This window comes from Pinus tabuliformis, chromosome 8 (genome assembly GCF_031772625.1).
Source record: "Pinus tabuliformis cultivar Carrire ecotype Pingquan chromosome 8, CPIR1, whole genome shotgun sequence".
NCBI lineage: Eukaryota > Viridiplantae > Streptophyta > Pinopsida > Pinales > Pinaceae > Pinus > Pinus tabuliformis.
The window spans coordinates 543,955,412-543,977,089 of record NC_142294.1 but is presented as its reverse complement, the minus strand read 5'-3'; the positions used below and the strand labels follow the sequence as shown (position 1 = coordinate 543,977,089).

Below are 21,678 nucleotides of genomic sequence, written 5' to 3'. Positions count from 1 at the left end.
TTCCTCGTTCCTGTGGTTTCTCTATCATAAGAAAATACTCACTTGGGATAATTTAATGAAAAGAGGCTTCACTGGACCTTCCCGATGTCCCAACTGTAACAATCAAGAGGAGACCATTCAACACCTTATGCTGACTTGCCCCCTGGCTGCCTTCCTCTAGGAAAGGGTCAGCTCCAAGTGCAAATGGGATGGTCGATAGTCCGAGGACTTAAACACTATCATTCGGAATTGGCCAGCAGCACCCTACCGAAGCAATATACTTAACTCTCTCTGGGAGCACATTCCAGGTCTCCTATTATGGCATATCTGGAAGGAGAGGAATAAATGGATCTTCAAGAACCAGTCTACCCCTCTGGAAATCCTCTGGCTCAACTACTGCAATAATCTTCAGGAAACATTGGCGCTGCACAATTGGCAGAAGGAAGACTGCCCTACTCTGCCCCAGGAGCAACAAGTTTGGAACAACTGGCAGCTCAAGCTCAATCTGAATCCTGAGTCAATTAGCCGAAGAGTCCCAAAGGAAAACTCTAATGTAAAATGGGTCTCACCCCCAGAGGGGGTCATAAAGCTCAACTTTGACGGAGCCTCCAAAGGCAATCCCGGGGAGGCGGGTTTTGGGGGTATCTTTCGCAACCATAAAGGGGACCCCGTGCTCGTTTACTATGGCTCTATGGGATGGGACACCAACAACTCTGCGGAGCTAGAAGGTCTATGGCAAGGTATGCAGCTAGCCCAGCTCCATAATTTTTTCCCTATCGAGATTGAGGGTGACTCCCAAATCATAATCAACATGATCAGTAAGATCCTCTCAGGCTCCCCTCCTTCAAGAGTGGCAGATAGTTGGAGGCTCATGGCACGATTGGAACTCATCGTTGAATGGTTGCAAGAGCGCAGAGCCATCTACCTCAAGCACACTAGAAGATCTGGCAACAAAGTGGCAGATCTGCTAGCCAACAAAGGGGTAATGTACCCTCAGACCCTCTCTGCAGGACCCCTCTCCGATCTCAATGATAGAAAACTCCTTAAGGAATGCACTCAGCTGGTGCATCAGGATAACTTCACCCCGGATGCGGGTGACCATTGAAGTGATGGAGGTTACGACTGGGCAGACAGGAATGTGGCAAGCCCAATGGTTCGCCAGCACAATGCAGATACACATCTCTAGTATAATTAAGATGACAGACAGTCACCCTATGCAACATTTAATTTGGTGGGGAAGCTGAGACACCAAGTGTCTCAGCATGAAAACTTAGGCCCCTGTCACCCCATCCTCAATTATGAACTCAGTTGCTTTGATCTGGTTTTGTGATGCTTTGCGAGTCTCCATGTCGAGACAGCTCCTGCCTGTAGGTTCTCAATGCTCATCGGAAGTCGAACTGCATAGCCTTCGCACCTCAGTGGGAAAGCGATGCCCGCTGGCCTCCTGCATTAGTTTTACCCCTAGATATCACCACTTGCACAGCCATTTCTGCGCTCAATTCATCCCTGCACTATTCGAATTTCACCCCCACCTTCCTCTGTTGGGCCCCGCTACCCCCTCCGCCCTTGATCACGAATACTGTGCTACAATGCCTAGGCTGAGGCACCGCATGAGAAGCCGTGGGGGGGCTCTAGGCCTAATCCCTCCCCTTCCCCTCCCTCTAGCTCACCCCCTGCTCGCAATCCCTATGATTATGTTCACCGCTATATTCGTAGAAGTGGGCAAGCTCGTCGCCTCCATCCCTCCTCGCGGAATGACTCCCTCCCCTCTTACCTATTCATTGACACTCAGCTTGCTTTCGTCGCCCGTCCACCATCCTCTGAGCCCCCTATCAACCCGCAGGCCTCCCCTTCTGCTCCTCATGCTCCTATTCCCGTAGATAACAATCCCTCTCGCCTGGCTGACAACAGTAGCTCTGGCCCTCTCCAGATCACTGGGACGACTACCGGCAAGAGTGTAGAGGTGGAGGGCGCTCCTCAAAGGATTCTCGACCCTGCTCCTGAGGACAACGGCTCTAGCCAGTTCCAGAACACCAGGATAATTGCAGGCCAGCGTGTAGCAATGGATGACACCTCTCAAGTGGTTCCTAAGCCAGACCCAGACGATAAGGAAGCTTGGTGGTGCAGAATTGAAGAGGAATCACCCTTGGGTGACTATAGAATCTAACGCCTCTATTTTTTCTCGTCATCATGACTAGTCTTTTGCGCTTTATGTTGGTTTGGTCGCCTATGTATCTAAGTGTGTCCAAGCTGAACTTTGTAGCTAATTTAGTTCTTAATCTATGTATGAATTGGTTTCCCCTGGTGGGCGGCTCAGTTTTTTTGCTTATTGTTGGCAACTCAACGTTGGTTTCCTCTTGCAAGGCAGCGTTCAAACGTTTCTTGGGCCGGTTTCCCCTTATGGGTGGCTCAATTTTTGATATTTTGTTGACTATATGGCATCACTCTGATGCCTAGAACTCTCTGTACCATATGTTTCCATAATAGATTTAAAATTACTTAGAAAAAAAATATATATTAATCTTAGGGTTTAATATAAATCCATTGGGTTTACCAATCACTTGGATTTTTAATATTAATCCTTTGGGTTTATCAATCCTTTAGGTTTATAATATTAGTCCCCCCGATTTAAAATTATTCCCCTTGATTTATAGTCTATTGAGTTTATAATATCAATCCCTTTAGGTTTATTAATTCCTTGGATTTATAGTATAAATCCCTTGGGTTTATAATATAAATATTAAGGTTTATAATATTAATATTAGGGTTTATATTCATAGTGCTTAATATTAATTCTAGGGTTTAATGTTATTCCCTTGGGTTTTTAATATTAACCTAATGGGTCTATAATATTGTTCATAAAGTTTATAATATTAATCATAGAGTTTATATTCCTAAGGTTTAATATTAATAATATGGTTTATAATATTAATCATAGGGTTTAATATTAATCCCTTAGTTTATAATCCCTTGGGTTTATAATATTAATCCCTTGGATTTATTAATAATAAAACCTTTTCTTTATAAATAGTCGTGGTCACATTGTGACAAACATTGTGTCATGGTCCAATGTGACATTATCACAACCATGGTCAACCATGGTCCACTATCGCATTGAGACAAAAATTGTCAATACACAAATCTACAATGGTCAACAATGGTTAATCATGGTCAACTATGGTCAACCATGGTCCAACGTCACATTATGACAAATATTGTCTCAATATGAAAATCAACCATGGCCAACCATGTTTGTTTTAGGGTTTATAATATATATCTTAGGGTTTTTATACCTTGGGCTTATAATATCAATCCTTTGAGTTTTTAAATTAATAGTATTAATACCTTATTTTTATTAGTGTCTTGGGTTTATGATATCAATACCTTCGGTTTATTAATGTAAGGGTTCATATCCCTAGTATATAATATTATTGATAGATTTTATAATATTAATCCCAAGATTCAATATAGATCCCTTGGGCTTATAATACATTAGGTTCATAATATAAATTCGTTTGGCTTATAATATTAATCATAGGGTTATATTCCTAGGGTTTAATATTAAGTCTCGTGTTTACAATATTAATCTCTTGGGTTTATTAATTTTATGGTTTATATTTGTAGGCATTAATATTCATCCTAGGGTTTAATGCTATTCCCTTTCATTTATAATCCCTTATTTTTTAAATATTGATCCTTTGGGTTTATTAATCGCTTTGGGTTTTTCATATCAATCTCTAGGATTTATAACCATTGTCAACCATGGTGAATCATGGTCACCCATGGTCCAACGTCACATTATAACAAATATTTTCTTAATATGAAAATAAACCATGGTCAACCATCTTCAATTATAGTCAATAATGGTCAAATGTCACAATGTGACAAAGATTATCTCAAAATGAAAATCGACCATGGTTAATCATGGTCAACCATCGTCCAATGCCACATTGTAACAAATATTGTCCCAATATAAAAATTAGCCATCATCAACCTTCGTTAACAATTCTCAACCATGGTTCAACATGGAATTGTGACAAAGATTTCTAAATATCAAAATCAACCATGGTCAATGATCATCATTAGCCATGGTCACATTATGACAAATATTGTCAATATGAAAATAAAACATGGTTAACGATGGTCCAATTTCACATTTTGACAAATATTCTATCAATTTGAAAATTAATCATGGTCAACCATGGTTCAACATTGTATTGTGACAAATATTGTCTCAAAATGAAAATCAACCATGGCCAACCATTTTTGTTTTAGGGTTTATAATATTTATTTTAGTTTTTATATACCTTGGGTTTACAATATTAATCCTTTAGGGTTTTTAGGATTTTAGTATTAATACCTCAGTTTTATTAGTGCCTTGATTTATAATATCAATCCCTTGGGTTTATTAATACAAGGGTTCATATTGCTAGCTTATAATATTATTGATAGAGTTTATAATATTAATCCTAGGATTTAATATATATCCCTTGGGTTTATAATATAAATTCCTTGGGTTTATAATATTAATCATAGGGTTATATTCCTAGGGTTTAATATTAAGCCTAGTGTGTAAAATATTAATCTCTTGGGTTTATTAATTTTATGGTTAACACTCCTAGGGTTTAATATTCATCATAGGGTTTGATGTTATTCGCTTGGGTTGATAATCCCTTTTCTTTTTAATATTTATCTTTTTGTTTTATCACTCTCTTGGGTGTATAATATTAATCATAAGGTTAATGATATGAATCTTAAGCTATAATGTTTATATTAGGGTTTATAATAATCCATTGGGTTTACGATATTAATATCTTTGGTTTAATATTATTGCCTCGGGTTTATAACCCCTTCTATTTTTAGTATTAATACCTTATATTTATGAGTCCCTTGGGATTATAATATCAATAGTTTAATATTGTAACATTGGAATGGTACAAAAATGTATCCAACATCACATTGTGAGAAACATTGTCTCAATATGAAAATAAGTCTAACAATCATTATCACAATGTTACATTACATTGTAATTTATTCAATGTCACATTATTACATTACAAAACTTTGGGTTAATAGGTTTATAATATTAGGGATTTTTAATAGTCAGTTTATAATATTAAATTTTCATATTGGGTTTATAATTTGTAGTATTACGGTTTGTAATATTAATTTTAGGGTTTAATATAAATCCATTGGGTTCATCAATCACTTGGATTTTTAATATGAATCATTTGGTTTTATCAATCCCTTCGGTTCAAAATTATTCCCCTTGATTTATAATCTATTGAGTTTATAATATCAATCCCTCTAGGTGTTTTAATTCCTTAGATTTATAGTATAAATATCTTGGGTTTATAATATTAATATTCAGGTTTATATATTAATAGTAGGGTTTATGTTCATAGGTTTTAATAATAATCCTAGGGTTTAATGTTATTCCCTTGGGTTTGTAATATCAGGCTTTTAATATTAACCCAATGGGTTTATAATATTGTTCCTAGGTTTTATAATTTTAATTGTAGAGTTTATATTCCTAAGGTTTAATATTAATCATATGGTTTATAATATTAATCATATTGTTTAATAGTAATCCCTTTAGTTCATAATCCCTTGGGTTTATAATATTAATCCCTTGGGTTTATTAATATTAAAACCTTAGGTTTATCAATAGCCATGGTCACATTATGACAAAGATTGTGTCATGGTCCAATGTGACATTGTCACAACCATGGCCAATCATGGTCCACTGTCGCATTTTGCCAAAAAATGTCAATATGAAAATCTATAATGGTCAACTATTGTCAATCATGGTCAACCATGGTTAACCATGGTCCAACATTATATTATGACAAATATTATCTTAATATGAAAATCAATCATGCCAACCATGGTCCAATGTCGCATTGTGACAAATATTGTCTCATTATGAAAATCAACGATGGTCAACCATGTTTGTTTTAGGGTTTATAATATTTATCTTATGATTTGTATACCTTGGGTTTTCAATATCAATCCTTTTTGTTTTTTAGGTTATTAGTATTAATCCCTTATTTTGATTAGTTTCTTGAATTTATAATATCAATACGTTCGGTTTATTAATGTAAGGGTTCAAATCCCTAGTGTATAATATTATTAATAGAGTTTATAATATTAATAATAGGATTCCATATAGATCCCTTGGGCTTATAATCCATTAAGTTTATAATATAAATTCGTTGGGTTTGTAATATTAATCACATGGTTATATTCCTAGGGTTTAATATTAAGTCTGGTGTTCACAATATTAATCTCTTTGGTTTATTAATTTTATGGTTAATATTCATAGTGTTTAATATTCATCCTAGGGCTTAATGTTATTCCCTTGCATTTATAATCCCTTGTTTTTTAAATATTAATCCTTTGGGTTTATTAATCACTTTGGGTTTGTAATATCAATCCCTAGGGTTTATAATCATGGTCAACCATGGTCCAATGCCACATTGTGACAAAAATTGTCTCGATTTGAAAATCAACCACGTTCAACCATCGTCAACAACTATCAACCATGGTGAATCATGGCTAGCCATGGTCCAATGTCACATTATCACAAATATTTTCTCAATATCAAAATAAACCATGGTCAACCATCTTCAATCATAGTCAATAATGTTCAAATGTCACATTTTGACAAGTATTTCTCAAAATGAAAATCAACCATGGTCAATCATGGTAAATGTTGAGTGATTTAATTGTCTGTTAAATCCCTTTCATTTAACTTGTCAACCTAGGGGTTTCGTAAACTTAGAAGCAAACCAGAATATATGAGACCTCAGATGAGACTATTGTAGGAGTTTTGTTTAGAATGTAAATAAAGAATGTAAATTCATATTACAAATAACTTCTAAAACTAAAAAGTTTCTAGTTCAAGATGCAATAAGCAAAGGAAGATGCTCCTAATTCGGGAGGTCATGGTTGTCCTTCCCCACAGTATTGTCCTCAAGAAGAGAAACTAAAGAGCAATAGTATGTGATGTATAGAAAGAAAGAGAAGAGGCTTCTAACTTAGGAGGTCTTGGTTGTCCTTCCTCATAGTTCTATTCCAACAACATTACCATTCCATAAACTTAAAAATAACTTGAAATAAAGAAAATAAATGAACTTTAATTATTGTTCATACCAAATAGATGGAGAGCCTAACTTAGACTCTTGGTTGTTCCCTCACATGCTGAATATAAATCAACTAAAATTCATTCATAAGCATCAAAAATCTAGAATTTAGAAATAACTTGAAACTAGAAAAAGAGAATGAATTTCAGTTATTACTCATATCAAATAGGAAGAGAGCCTAACTTAGACCCTTGTTTGTCATTTCACATGCTGATAAGATTTAAAGTAAAATACATTCATTAATAATGAAAAAAATATTCAAACAACTAAGTAATTAAATGAAAATAAAATCTATAATGAAATAGAATGTTTGTTTAATCCTTTTAGAATGAGCTCAATTCTCTTAAGAACAAAGTGACAAACTATTCCATAAATTCATATACTACATTAAGACAATTTATATCTAAAATTGTCGAAAGAAAACTTTATTCTATTCCATCATAAGTTAGGATACATTCTCCAAGAGTCCTCCTTTTGGAATGGAGGAGATACTCCTATTTATACAAAAACATAAGCAACTAACTCATTAATGGAGATCCACTAATGCCTCCTATATCCACAAATCCTTCATATGCTTACAACCAATATGAGATACATACTCCTTTATCCATGAATTTTTGTCCATGAGATATGCTTGACCCATATCCCAAATATCCTTCAAATCTTCAAGAGAATTCTAATTTGAGTCTTGGAGGCCACATAAGCGTGTCTTCGAACCTTCCAAATCACCTACACATGTCACCAAACTCATTCCACCTTTAGGTATAAGGACATTCATGTTATTTTTCTAACTTTTAATCATAAATTCACTTTAAATACATAGAATAAATAACTTTGGAAAATGAAAATATGAACCCATACGGTAATGGAAATATAATGATAATGTGATGAAATGAGGTGCAAAAATGACGATAAAGGTGAAAATGGAGTGAAAGTGTATGCTAATTTGGTGGCACAACATACCTCCCAACTTAATTTATTGCTTGTCCTCATGAAATATATTGCATTGATTTACTTTAAACATGATTTGATCCTTTGAATTTTCTTCATTTTATATGAACTTTGGCTGATGTTAATTATTCTTTCATCTTCGCATAATCATTTGATAACTTTGTTCCTTTTGCAAAGTCTCCTTTTGAAAAATATTTGATTGAAACATATTACTTTGGTCGGTTCTTGTGTGGCAACCAACTTTTATTAATATTGGTTCTTGTGTAACAATACTTTTGTTATTTTTGTATTGCATCAAAATACTTTGAAAACATTTAATCAACCATTCATTCTATCATCATCATTTCCAAAACATGTAATGTTTTGAATCATAATGCAATAGTAGTTGTTTGGAAAAGTATGTTGGTTAGGATGACATGTGTATAAAGGACATATATGACATATGAAAGGTGATAATGGAATATGAATGTGATATATATTGTGAAATGTGAATATGAGGTATGAATATGAATTCCCGCCCCCCCACATAGAGATATGACAATGTGAAAAAGGAAGTGAGGAACTTTCTAAAGTTACAATTTTAAGCATTTTAAGGAATTGCATGACTAAAAATTAGAAAACCACATACCTTCACTTACCCTTAACGTGCATGAGTTGTGGATGCTGAAGAGTGTGTTTGTTGATGCTGCTGGATCATGGAGTATGTAAATAAAGGAATTTGGATCTTCTTCTGTGTTCTATTTACTGATGACAAGGTTTAAATCTTTATTGCTGTTATAACAATTTGATCTACTGCAAACTGTTAAAATGATATAGTCTTCAATCATTACAACATCTGATGGTACAATTCTAATCATTAGAATAAATGTGTAGAGCATGACGAGAAGTCAATGCATTACCAACCATTGATGCACACCGTTAACCAATGCTAGGCAACTCACCATTAATGTCAATGAGTTCCAAGGTATCTAAGTACATCTTGCAAAGAGAAAATATATGAGCGGATGTCAAGCCACTTGCAAGGTCCAACGATTAATAGAAATTGGTGTATTCCCATGATTATTGGTGAGAGAGCCTGTCATTAAGGCATACAAGCCTCAAGGTAATACTAAGGACTCTAGCCTTGAACCTAGTGATGCACCTCGGTATTACAATAAGAATGTTGCAACTCTCAAGGCTACTGACTTTAATTATAAACCTGAGTTTCCTATAAACTAAAGAGGTGTTGGCACTATATTTACGGAATACAATGTGTCCTTCCTTTGCTTTCATGTTGTAATAGAGTGCATGTACTTAATTCAAATCCTAAACTAATTGCAAAAAATTAAATGTTTGAAATGGAACATTAACCTATTGCAAGAAAGAAAGTACAAGCAAAGAGACGAAAATTCAATGCTAAATCACCATTTCCTAATTAACTGCCAAGAAACTATGCTTTGCAATAATGCTAAATTATCATAAACAAAATTTTACTATGTAATCATGGAAGTAAGAAGCATCAATAATCACTAATGTGCAAGTAAAGGGATTGAAATAAGTCTGTTTAAATAGTCTTTTTTTCTTTTCATGCAAAATCAATTATGCAAACTCATTTCCTTTGGTGATGTGGAAGGTGAATTAAGGATGTTGGAGGTTGGATGGAAGTGTTAAGACATGGTTGGATGTTGTGGGAGACCCTTGGGAGGCTTTTGGTGACCTCCTAGAGGTTTTCCATCAATTCGGCCTCAAAACAGACTATTTTAGGAAAACCTATAGAGTCTACTACAAATCTACAGGATGACCTTGTAGGAATTACAGTGAACCTACAGGATACAACTGAGAGAAAAATGTGAGGTGTTGGAGGTGATGGAAGGCTTAGGGAAGGTGGTAGATGGGTGGAATGGAGTGAGAAAGTGCCTAGGATCACTCAGAACTCAAAACGAAAGTTGGGAGATGGATGGGCTCAAAAAGCTTGGAGAAATTTCCTTGTGAATGATGAAATTGGTGAGGGTTTAGTGACCAAGAAAATAAAATACAAATTATATGGGACAATTTTTTTATTAACTAGGATGTTTTAGGTCCCTATTCCAAGTGGAATCACTCAAAAATACCTCAGTTGATGTATGGAAAAAAAATAAAAAACATTACTAGTCGAAAACATAGAAATTCAAGAACTAGTGAGCTAGCAAATCTAAAAAATGCCTAACCAAATAAAGTGAAAATTCAATGGGGTAATTTTTTTTATGAGCTAGAATGTGTTTTTGATCTAATGCATGTGGAAAATTTTTTATTGAATCTCGTTAGCAAATCTAAAAAATAGCATAAATTTATTGTTCTTTGCTGAAAAGGAGACCCAACAATCTAGATTTGGGAATAAGAAAACTAATCCAAGAAAATCAATGATTATTATGAACTTCCAAATCTTCTCCAAGGATGAAAAAATTCTTGCGATCTTGAAAAACAACTTACATAAACCATTTAACTCGATCCCACAACAAGAAATCATTAATACTAAATGCAGAAATAGAAAGAAATAAAAGCTAGAGATGCATGTGAATAAGAAATGAAAAGAAGGAAAGAAAATTATACAAAAGGGCTTTGAGGTTCTTGGAATGGCCAAGCCAAAGGAAACTCAGAGACCTATGGTGGAGAAAAAGATTTAAAAGTTGAACATGAGACCAATCTTCATTATTTCCATCAATAGAATTACATCCCTGCAAGAAAATACAATGGAGCTGCAAAAATACAAGCTCTCTCCACAATAACACTAATGAAAAACCTCTCCCGTAGAGGAAAATTCGACTTGGTATTTATAAAAGATGATTAGGAATCATTCCCCATGAATAGAGGAAGCTTTCCCCACCAAAATCCCTTTATTAGTGGATCTAGTCCCCAATACTAGGAATTTGCATTAAATCGCAGGGAACACATTCCTAGATTTTTGCAATCATTCCCTAGATGAAAATTTGACTTGGTACTTATACGAAATGGTTAAGAATAATTCCCCATGGATGGAGGAAGCTTTCCACACCAAAATCCCTTGATTAGTGGATCTACTCCCTTGATTGGTGGATCTTCTCCCGTGATTACTGGAACACATTCTAGATTTTCTCAAACATTGGAGTTCCACAATTTGTGCCATAATTCCATAATATCTTATTGAATTATTATTTATTATTGATCCTATAGTAGTAGCGAACAAGTCCCTAAATTATCTCCTCCTCTAACTCTTCATAATTTTCCGAATGTTCTCATAATATTCCACAAAAAATAAATAATATTACGCACAAATATTCAATTATTCATAAACCTTTGTAATGAATATATTAAGGTTAAAAATAAATTATCTAATGCAAAAAGAGAGGCTTAATGTGCTAAAGGATGGTCATAGGCCTTACTTTATGTTTTAAATTAGAGGCATGATCCTTAATTTATGTCTAATTTAGAGGCTCATCATACCCCCTGCCAAAAGTGTTGCTCATCCTTTGAGAAAATTAGTGACCTCATTGTGCCTCATCCATGGCTCTGGTGGGCTCTCTCTTTTGCATTAAGAATCTTGGTTGTAAGCTTTGCAAGGACAAACCCAAAAACATATTTGTTCAAAGAAAAATCATTGTTTCTTGAGACCATTAGCTTGCTTTCTTGCCCTTATTCAAGATGAGTTCTTGAATATTTTTTAGTTTGGCAAGGTCTTCCACACCCTTATCAACCATATGCTACCTTGTTACACCATTTAGACACCTCTTGTAGGATTTATGGGTCACTGTAGTTCCTACAGGATCATCCTATAGAAAACACAGTCCCTTTGTAAACTGAAGTAAAGGACTGGAAAAAATGATAGAAATGGTGCAGGAATGAATGGTAATGAGTGGTAAAATAAAAATGTGAGTGATAGGGGTCTCTTTGTGATCCTCCTTTTCTCTTTGACTGTCGTTCTTGCTGACTTGCAAATGGAAATTTCATGAAAATGGAGAGGATGCGCTCTTTGTTTTTTTTTCTACAATGAAATGGGATGGATGAATGATGAATAGATAGTGAATATGAAGTGGATGGAGGGATTGGATTGCGATAGTGACTTTTCCCTTTGCAAAAAAATCTTCTTTTAACTGTTGTCCGCATTCCTTGAAATCATCACCCTTCCTAATTTGACTTTTCAACATTGCATGAGTGAAGGAGTAAGTTTCAACTAACTAGCTAAAGGTGGCTAAGACTGATGACCAATACTTAGCTTATAAAACCTTATCTCTCATGCAGTAACAACAAATTTCTAACTATAATATGCTCTAGAGAAGAGGTCAAGAATATTGCATACTTGTACCTACCTCATGATTGTTGGAGAGACATTCATGTTGCTGCTGAGTTGAAGTTGATGTGTAGGTGTTGGATGGTGATGTTGATGATCCTGATGTTGCTGCTAAGCACTGGAAGAGATTCTTTGACCTTTGGATCTCCTTTAAAACTGCTCACTGCCAATCCTGTAGGTGTTGTTTTGTTCCTGTAGGTTTATAGGACAATGATTTGTTTTGTCCATATCTCCCAAATAGTAGACTGGATTGAGCTGAAATTTTTTGAGCATGTTGCCATCATCATTATGCACCTTCCCATAGAAAAATTTTGGTCAATGGATGCACGGATCTCAAGAAAAAATAAAAATAGCTGAAGGTGGTGGAGGTCAATATCTTGGAAACAGTGCACTAGAATTTATTGAAATTGCTTGGGTAGGTCACCATCATCCATATGCATCCCCCAATGAAACATTTTTTGAATCAATGCATGGATATTGAGAAAATGTAAAAATGGCTAAAAATGATGGAGGCCAATTTCTTGGAAACCGTGCACTAGAATTTTCTAAAATTTCTTGATCATGTTACCATAATACATATGCATCCCCCCTAAAACATCTTGGAAAATGGATGCATGGTTTTCAAGTTATGGAAAAAACAAATTTTTTCTCTATGTATTTTTATATCCTATAGTAAAACAGAGCATTCTGTAGATTTTTAGGACAACAAGGAAAATGAGTGATAGAATATTCAGAATGATGGGTAGATGGTGAAATAGATGGGGTGATGAATTGGCATGACATTGGCCTTGTTGGAGCATTTGGGCGAAGTAGGAGAAAGTCAAAATTTGACTTCTTTTGACTAGGCTTGACCAATTTTCCTTTTGGTACCAAATTGTTCTTGTTGCTTGCATATGTTGGAGATTACATGCATGCATGGAGAAATGATTCTTTTATTTTTTTTTTCTTTTTTTTTATTGTAAGCCTACTAGCTGCCTCAATGAGGTTTTCAACTAGCAGGTTTACCTAGGCCCCTGAAAGGATGTTTTCAACTAGGATCTTATTTTTTTTTTTCTTTTTCTTTTTTCCAACCCATTGATTGCCTCATAGAGGTTTTCAATCAATGAGCCAATCTGAGGTGCCTCCAAGGAGGATTTCACCTTAGATTTTAATTTTTTTCTCTTATTTTTCATTTTGTTTTTTTTTCTACCCTACCCTACTTGAAAGGCAAAATCACTTTCAAGTATAAGAATACTTCCAATGGAGCCATGTGCACATCAAGATGACAGGCAAAATGATGTGTAGGCTTGAAATGTATGCTTTGACATGTACCTGGACTTCAGAGACCAAATGATTTGACCTTGAAAGGATCAAACATAGTTGAAGAAGAGAGTGATGATCCATCTTGTTGATTTTCTGGAACCAAACCTCAATATAACTTTGATGTCCTTGATTTTCTTACTTATCTAGATCATTATTCATGTCTTCTTTTACCATGACCTTCAAATCCTCCTCTTTTTGTTGATTTTTCTCTTGAATACATGAAGGATTTGATGTTAACCATGAGGTAGTTCTCTCAATCTTTGATTTTGATGTCTACTCTTCATCAATCGCAACCCATGGTTCTGTGGTCTTCTTATTTGAATCTTATTCTTTTGGATGTGGTCCTTTAATGATATCAAGATGATATCTTTTTTGTAATACTCTTCCTGAGCTATGATGAATACCATTGATCACAAGAGGAGATGTTTGGAAGTGTTGTACCTCAAAATTATAAGTTGGTTGAGCTACTTCAATGTGTGGGTTTGGGAATGGTGGTAAAGGTAGTTAAGTGGGAGTGTATATTTGAGATGGATGTGGATGGGGTTGTGTTTGTGGTGGAGGTGAATGGTAAGGATAACATGGAGCTTCGTATGGAGGATATTAAGGAAAATACTGAGGATATTGTCGATGTCTCCCATAAGTTCCTTGCCAACGTTGTTGCCAAGATTGGTTTGGGGTTCAGATGACCAATGTTTCCAAGGAAAGGGTGTGTTCCAATTTCTTTTAGGTGGATATGCATAACCTTGAAATTTTGAATTAGGTTCTTGCATCATATCAGGCTAAATAGGCTACCATGCTCCTCATAGAGCTACATAATGTAGCTGCATTGGCAATTGACTTGCTCCAATGTCCTCTTGGTAAACTTCCTTCAACCTTGGTACTGATGGAAAATGTTTAACATCATATGATTTTGCAACACAAATATCAACATTTTCTTTTCCTTCATCTTGCATTCTTAACATTTCTACTTGTTTGGTTAGATTGTAAAAAAATTCTGTTTTAAAATCATTAAACAAATTTCCAAGTTTACCTTTACTTACCGATCTTGATGCTGATTTACCTACTCTTGATTTTCCTCTTGATATGTGTTTTCATGTTTCAAAAAATTTCCTCAATTATATACATCACCTATACTCATGATATTAAGTAGACCAATCAACTCATCCCTAATTGTTCTAAGTAAGAGTGTTTTTAGTATGTTGGATCCTAAATGATGTAGTTTTTCCCTCTTAATATTATACATGAACATCTCTATTAGATCATCAAGGCTCTCATATTCTCTTTGATTCCCTCTAAAGATTTCTTATTTAAGATCATGATCTTTATATTTTTCTAAAAATATATTTTCCATCTCACTCCATGATCTTACTGAAATAGTCCCTAAACTCATGAACCATTTAAGAGCTCTATCCTTCAATGCTTCTGAAAACAATCTCAATTTTAAGTTTTTAATAAGTAACCATAAGATCTACAAAAAAATTCAAATTAAAAGAGAAAGGTTTCCAGATCCTCTGACCTTAGACCACGAAATTTTGGAAGAAAAGATGGAGGGATGTTTTTCATGCGCACATTAATATTAGTATCTTGAATGGGAAATCTGAGAGGATCTTCCTCATTGTCATCATGCCCATCCATTTCTTCTACATTATTTTCCATATTCTTATTCTACTTGCAAGAGTGAATGGTGATGTGGCTCTTACTACACCACATGATCAAATCGGGGGGGTGGGTTGGTGTTGGAGACATTATGTTTTTGTTTTTATGATTGAATGAAAACACTAATGCAATGCACTTTCCTATTTTTGAAATGTAATATGCCTGATGCAATTATTTTTTTGTTTTTGCAAAAAGTAAAAATAAATGAATCAAATAGGGAAGAAAATAATGCAAAACTTTGACACCTCCCCAGCAACGGCATCAAAAAGTGATGCACCTCGCAACAAGAATGTTGCAAGTCTCAAGACTACCGACTTTAATTATCAACCCAAGGTTTGTACAAAATTAAGAGGTGATCCAAATTAGATCCATAAATGACTGTCAAAGAACCATGACTGTATCGGGATGAAACAAATCCTTGAAGAATCCAAAACAGCAATCGGAAACACCCTGAACCAGTGGCCATGGCAGCTAGTGCAGAACAACGAGGACCTCGGTCAAAGTGCACTGACCGAGGCCCATGGAGACTGTGCGGGAGGTCGATGTAGCCCTTGGGAGCCCAAGAACAAGAAAAGGAGCTGATTTTCGATGCGCGATTATCGCTGGGCGAACAAGGCCGAAATGGAAGAGCCTTAAGCACTCGGTCACGTAGGGAGCCAGAGGACCATGCGCAGAGAAACGAAAAGCACCAACATATGATGGTGGGACCCATGACCTAGAAACCGGCGGGTTGATCAGGGTGCCCTTAAATGGTAAGAGGTTTTGGAGGACAACTGAGTGATCGACGCGTGGCAGCAGAGGTGAGAGAAAAACCACTGTGATTGTGCGTTATCGGTTGAGCAAGTCAACCGCGCTCGATGTGCATATGACGTCGGATCTTGAGGAGCCTAGATTGGATGGCTGAGATTGCGCTCGATAGATAGAAGTAGAATTGACAGGGAATTAAGCCGCGATTTAAGGGGATTTGGAATCCGTTGACCGCCACGGTGGAGAAAGAACATATCCACGACATAATTGAAGAAACGAATCGACGAGTAGGCTGGCACTATTCCAATGGGGACGCATGGCTACTTCCCGAGTGTTCATGCTGATGCCGAACAGGGAACTCCCAGCACACAGGCGATAGGCAAATCGACGTAAGCAGGAGAGGAAGCGAACGGGCATGGAGATTGAATGGCTAAAGCCATGAACAGAGACAGAGGAATAGAGACAGAAAGAGGAGGAATAGAGAAGAGTCCAAGCGACCAAGAGAGACAATGAACAGTGAACCTTGAGAGGAGGACTGAGCACAGGGAGTAGTAAAGCCAAGCAGAGGAGACAGAGGGCTGAGCTGACCAAAGGCAGCATCGAGCACCAGAGAGCTTGAAGATTCAATCCTTCCCATAGAGGAATCTATCCGGATTGAGCACCATAGTTGGCTCTTTCCACTATAGACCAAGGGTCACAGAGTTGGTAGGAAGAACGAGAGTCTATGTACTCCGAGTGGCTTGGGGAATCCAAGAACCACCCTGCCAAGCAAAATCTGCTTTAGGAGAACTCATATTGAGTCTGTGCATTGTAATTTCTCTGCTAAAAGACACAATAAAACAAGGTCACCACTGAAGCTGGACCAGAGACATAGCCCTAGAGGATAGGGTGAACTCCTTATTAAAAATTGCTTGTGTCTTTGTTGTTAAACACACATGGGCAATAGAGGAATATGAAAGATAAAACATGCAAGTACACTTTTTATTAACAAATTATTTACATTTATAGTACATGTTCTGACCGTTGGGTTTCATATCCCAAGGTCTCTTGGACTCCTTTTGTCCATTCAACTTCCACACTAACCCATTGAGGATTAGGTGTCCGACATTCCCCCCCTTAATCTGAAGGGTTATGTATGAGTCCAAGAAGAGAGCTATAATACAAAATGTGCAAAAAATGCATGGCAACACTAGACTGAATGTGCTCTATGAAATGTTGGTATAAAGGGTGGTGGTTTAAGGATGGCCACCAACACTGGAATGCTTAGTGCAGTTCCCGGAACTCTTCCAAAACTGGTAAGAAGCTGAAGTCTTCTGCTAGAGGAAGTGCTCCTATTGCTTTGAAGAGGGAAACCTTCAACAAATAAAGGGAGGTCTCACCTCGCATAAAAGGGAGAACTTCAACCTCAAAAGGGAAGTCTCAACCTGTGATGGTTTAAGGATGACCAAAAACTCTAGAATGCTTAATGAAATTCCTGGAACTCTTCCAAAACTGGCAAGAAGCTGGAGTCTTCTACTAGAGGAAGTGTTCTCAATTTTGTTCCTGTAATTCTTCTGAAACTGGCAAGAAGCTGAAGTCTTCTACTAGGGGAAGTGTCCCAGATTACTAACTGGAGGCATGCTCAGGGGCATCTTTGTTTTTGGATACAACTCTGGAACTGGTGTGGTAGGTTGTGGCTCAGACTCACTTGATGTGGCTTTGAAACTTGTAGATGACCATGATTTTCGCCTCTGTCAGATACAAGGTGAGATGATGGAGAAAACTCAACTGCAAGACTGTTCAATACTCTGGAACAAGTTCTTACATGTGATTGGAATATCTTCTTGGTTGTTGGTGCCCATTGCGAAGAAGCGATCCATCCAAGATGAATCTTTTTTCTTGCAGGACGTTTGTTTCTAAAGCATCTATGTGAAGAATGGTTGGTTTTATGAAAGTGCTTACATGGATGAAGATCAAAATAGTGATCTTTCAAATGGCCAACTCGGTCACAGCATTGGAATTTCACGATCTATTATTGTTTTTGTTGCTGTGGAAGAGGGGCAAAATCTGGAATAGCTGACAGTGAACTGTCATGAGTGAATCCAGCACTTTGAAATTGAATGGGCTTTGAGTAGTCTGGAATATGAAAGGACAAGTCCTTTTCATATCCAAGACCAGTTCTGTGCTTGTTGTGGACAAGATGTTCCCAAGGTCTGATGATGGGCTTGGGAAGTGCAGACTGAGTTTTTGCATTTGCATGTACAATTGCTGCTTTATTGGGTTCTGGATTTGATTCAACCTCAATCTTACTAATTTCACCGCTTGCTGGTTGTTGATGGGTGTTTGTTTTAACCTTGAACAACATATTGTTTTGAGCAGAAAACAATTTGGAATTACAAATCTGTTGAAGCTCATCTTGCTGGAACTGAGATTCTAGTTGCAAAAAATCAATCTTTTCTTGTGCATCATGCAGGTAGGTCTGAATGTCACAAAGAGTGTATTTGTTGAAGTTTATCATCCCACCAATAGTGGAGTGTATTAATGTATTCAGTAACTCTAATACATCATCAAATCTAGCTATTTTCTCCAACTATAATACCTTGCGCTATAATTTACACAAAACTGGTTGATTAAATGAGAATTTGCAAGTTTGCAGACCAAATGGACTATAACTATGATAATTATAACCTCTTTTTGTTTGTTAAACGCTCAAAACTGTAACCTTCTATCTGTATTATGTAAGCGAAGGATGCATTTTGTTAATATTACCTTATAATAAACACCCTCTTCTGCATATATATAGTATAGAAACAGTGAAGTTAAGAGAGACATAAATGTGTACAACACGAAGAATAAAGTGATGACTTCTCTACTCCAAAGTCTGTTGTTCATCATGGGAAAGGAGAAAACCCATATCAAATGCCCAGTGGTATCGAGGAGGTATTACAGGATTTCTATTATACCAAATAGACTTACAATGCCAACGCAATAACATGAATCCAAGCTCAACGCACGTATATCTATATATATATATATATATATATATATATATATATATATATATATATATATATATATATATATATATATATATATATAGATATATAGATATATATATATATATATATATATATATATATAGATATATATATATATATATATATATATATATATATATATATATATATATATATATATATATATATATATATATATATATCTATATATATATATATATATATATATATATATCTATATATCTATATATATATATATATATATATATATATATATATATATATATATATATATATATATATATATATACATATATCGATCGGCTTCCCAACAGAAGCAATAAACAGTTTTGGAAGATAATGAAATTATTGCCTGAGCGAATCTAGAATACCTGGTCCTCCGCTGAGTTTGAACTCCTACAATTTCATTTCATCTTACAAATTTTCTGGCAGCTACACCGTCTTTCATCAGCAGATGGGTAGGCAATTCGACTAAAATTCTTTGACTGGTAACCGTTCAAGTTATCTTGAGGAAACCAGAATACAATACTCCATGGGAATATAATTCAGTTTTTCTTTGCTTTCACTGATGTCCAGGCAAGGCAATAGCTAATTGGAATGTGAATATTGTTCCTTCACTCTTACACATTATTGGTTCACCTACATCTCTTGGACAAAATGCGAGTGACCTACAAATTATGTCTACTCCTCGGCTCCATGATGGTGAAGATCCGGAACATGGCCTATTGGCCTTGGAATTTCAGTGTATGGAGGGTTGTGGCCACCTGTCGGTCTTATCATAAACGATAGATAGATCGCAACTATAACGACCACGGGATCGACAATGTGAATATATTATGTTGTAAGACTTGTATCGGGGTGTCTATAGCCTTTATCACTCCAGTGACCCGCTAATACGACTACCACTGTGCAATGCCCAATTTCCATCGTCCATCACAATTCTACGGTTGTGTGATCTGATTGGTCCTCCACTGTTCTTGCTACATATATATATATATATATATATATATATATATATATATATATATATATATATATATATATATATAGCTATATATATTTACGCCCAACTATTCTGCAATGTGGCTCAAACAAATCTGGCTCTATAACTATGACACAACAGCTGTAAGGCTACTCAACCCTCTTCTCGAACCAGACCAGTGTAATCTATCTTGGTGAGGTGCCACTCAACGCTTTCAATCAGTGGATCGGATCAGCTGGAAAGCAATTTTCCTGAAAAATTCCACCATAGTAACCATTCGCTGAGTGCCATTGTCCTCGGTCATGAGAAATTTGATTTCTGTGGTCACCTGTTTTGTCAGTCCTACTATTGTGAAATTCTGAGAATACCGTCTGTGGATAACTTTAATTTTCAACCCCTTGAGAACTTTCTTTGCTTCACTTATCTCTCTTTCAGAGAGAGCTTGGTTCTCTCTGCAGTCAATTTTACAATTCTCCCATAAATACTCAAGCACGGAAATGCTCTTGTGAAAAACTATTGCAGATAGGTCTACGTTCAACACTAATCCTTGAGTCGTGGGCCTCAGACTTTGATAAAAGCCCCTTGCGGCCACTGCTGCACCGCCAATATCTGCATCTCGTTCAAATTTCTTGGGATAATGACTTCTTCCCACCAATATTCGATTCTCATACCAGTTCTTCAACGCACACCTTGTTCTTTTCATCCACTGGTTCCTCCAATACACGTTCACCGCTTATCTGCAATACACGTTGGCCTCAAAGATTGAGCCTCAGGGCTTTCTTTCCAATCCACTGTAATGCTGGCATGGCCCGTCACATTAACAGAATGCCGGTTAGGGGTTACAAAGTCCAGCAAATCAGGGAACTCGCTCATATTCTAGAGCGATGATACAAGGACAGACTCTCCAACATCATCTCAGCTTTTATTTTTCCTTTTCTTTTCCCTGAACAACAATCTAAATGGACCAGATACGAGTCACTTGGTGCAGCTATTAAGCACTCTAGTTCAGATATTTGAGAAGACTTTGACAGGAAAAACTGCAGTTTGAGAGCCAAGGTTTACAATGTGGTAGGTGTGGCAAGTTCTAGCAAACGTTCCAACGACTCCAGAATAGGTAACGCTTGATGCACCAGGGTTTGCAATAATCGTTGTCCTGAATAAGTTCATGATAGTTAAAATCGCCATTTTATTGCAGCTCACAATGTAACAGTCATATAAGAACCTCTTAACCAGTCCCGTAAAGGGAGCGGACCAGACGTAGGAAGAAATGCAGTCCACTTGAATACTTTGACCGGCATATACGTAGCATTCAACCAACGCATATGAACCAACACATGTAAGGATTTGTTACAGGCATTTGTATATGTCGATCATGGGTTGGCCGATAGTCAGTGAATTGTTATCTGACAGGAGACAAAAGAAGAATGTTTTCAGACAAAATTCAGTGCATTGAGTAGGTGCAGAGTGAGGAGGATCATTTTTCACGCTAGACTCAGAATGACAACAAAACAATAGATGGTAGAGTTGAAATGTATACTAATGCCAAAAAAATAGTGGCTCACACAAGATTGAGCAGGTTAGGGGTGTCAGTTCTGAAATATGAGAAGAACAAGAAAA

The 21,678-nt window shown here is 36.2% G+C and overlaps 1 protein-coding gene across 1 annotated transcript; it reads right to left on the bottom strand.

Annotated features, from left to right (window-relative positions):
* Nucleotides 1-20,275: 20,275 nt before the first annotated feature.
* LOC149236579 (protein argonaute 7-like) lies at nt 20,276-20,934 on the bottom strand. The gene is made up of 2 exons (XM_089368960.1): nt 20,792-20,934; nt 20,276-20,705 (listed from the first exon to the last, which is right to left on the bottom strand). Exons 1-2 carry the CDS (start codon nt 20,932-20,934, stop codon nt 20,276-20,278), a joined length of 573 nt encoding a protein of 190 aa, XP_089225086.1.
* Nucleotides 20,935-21,678: the final 744 nt, after the last annotated feature.

What these genes read in the sequence shown, in the direction of transcription:
- LOC149236579 (XM_089368960.1), bottom strand. Translation starts at nt 20,934, where the DNA reads ATGAGCGAGTTCCCTGATTTGCTGGACTTTGTAACCCCTAACCGGCAT. An exon ending in ACGTGTATTGCAGATAAGCG is followed by an intron (nt 20,706 to 20,791) that starts GTGAACGTGTAT and finishes ATTGGTGGGAAG; the next exon opens with AAGTCATTATCCCAAGAAAT.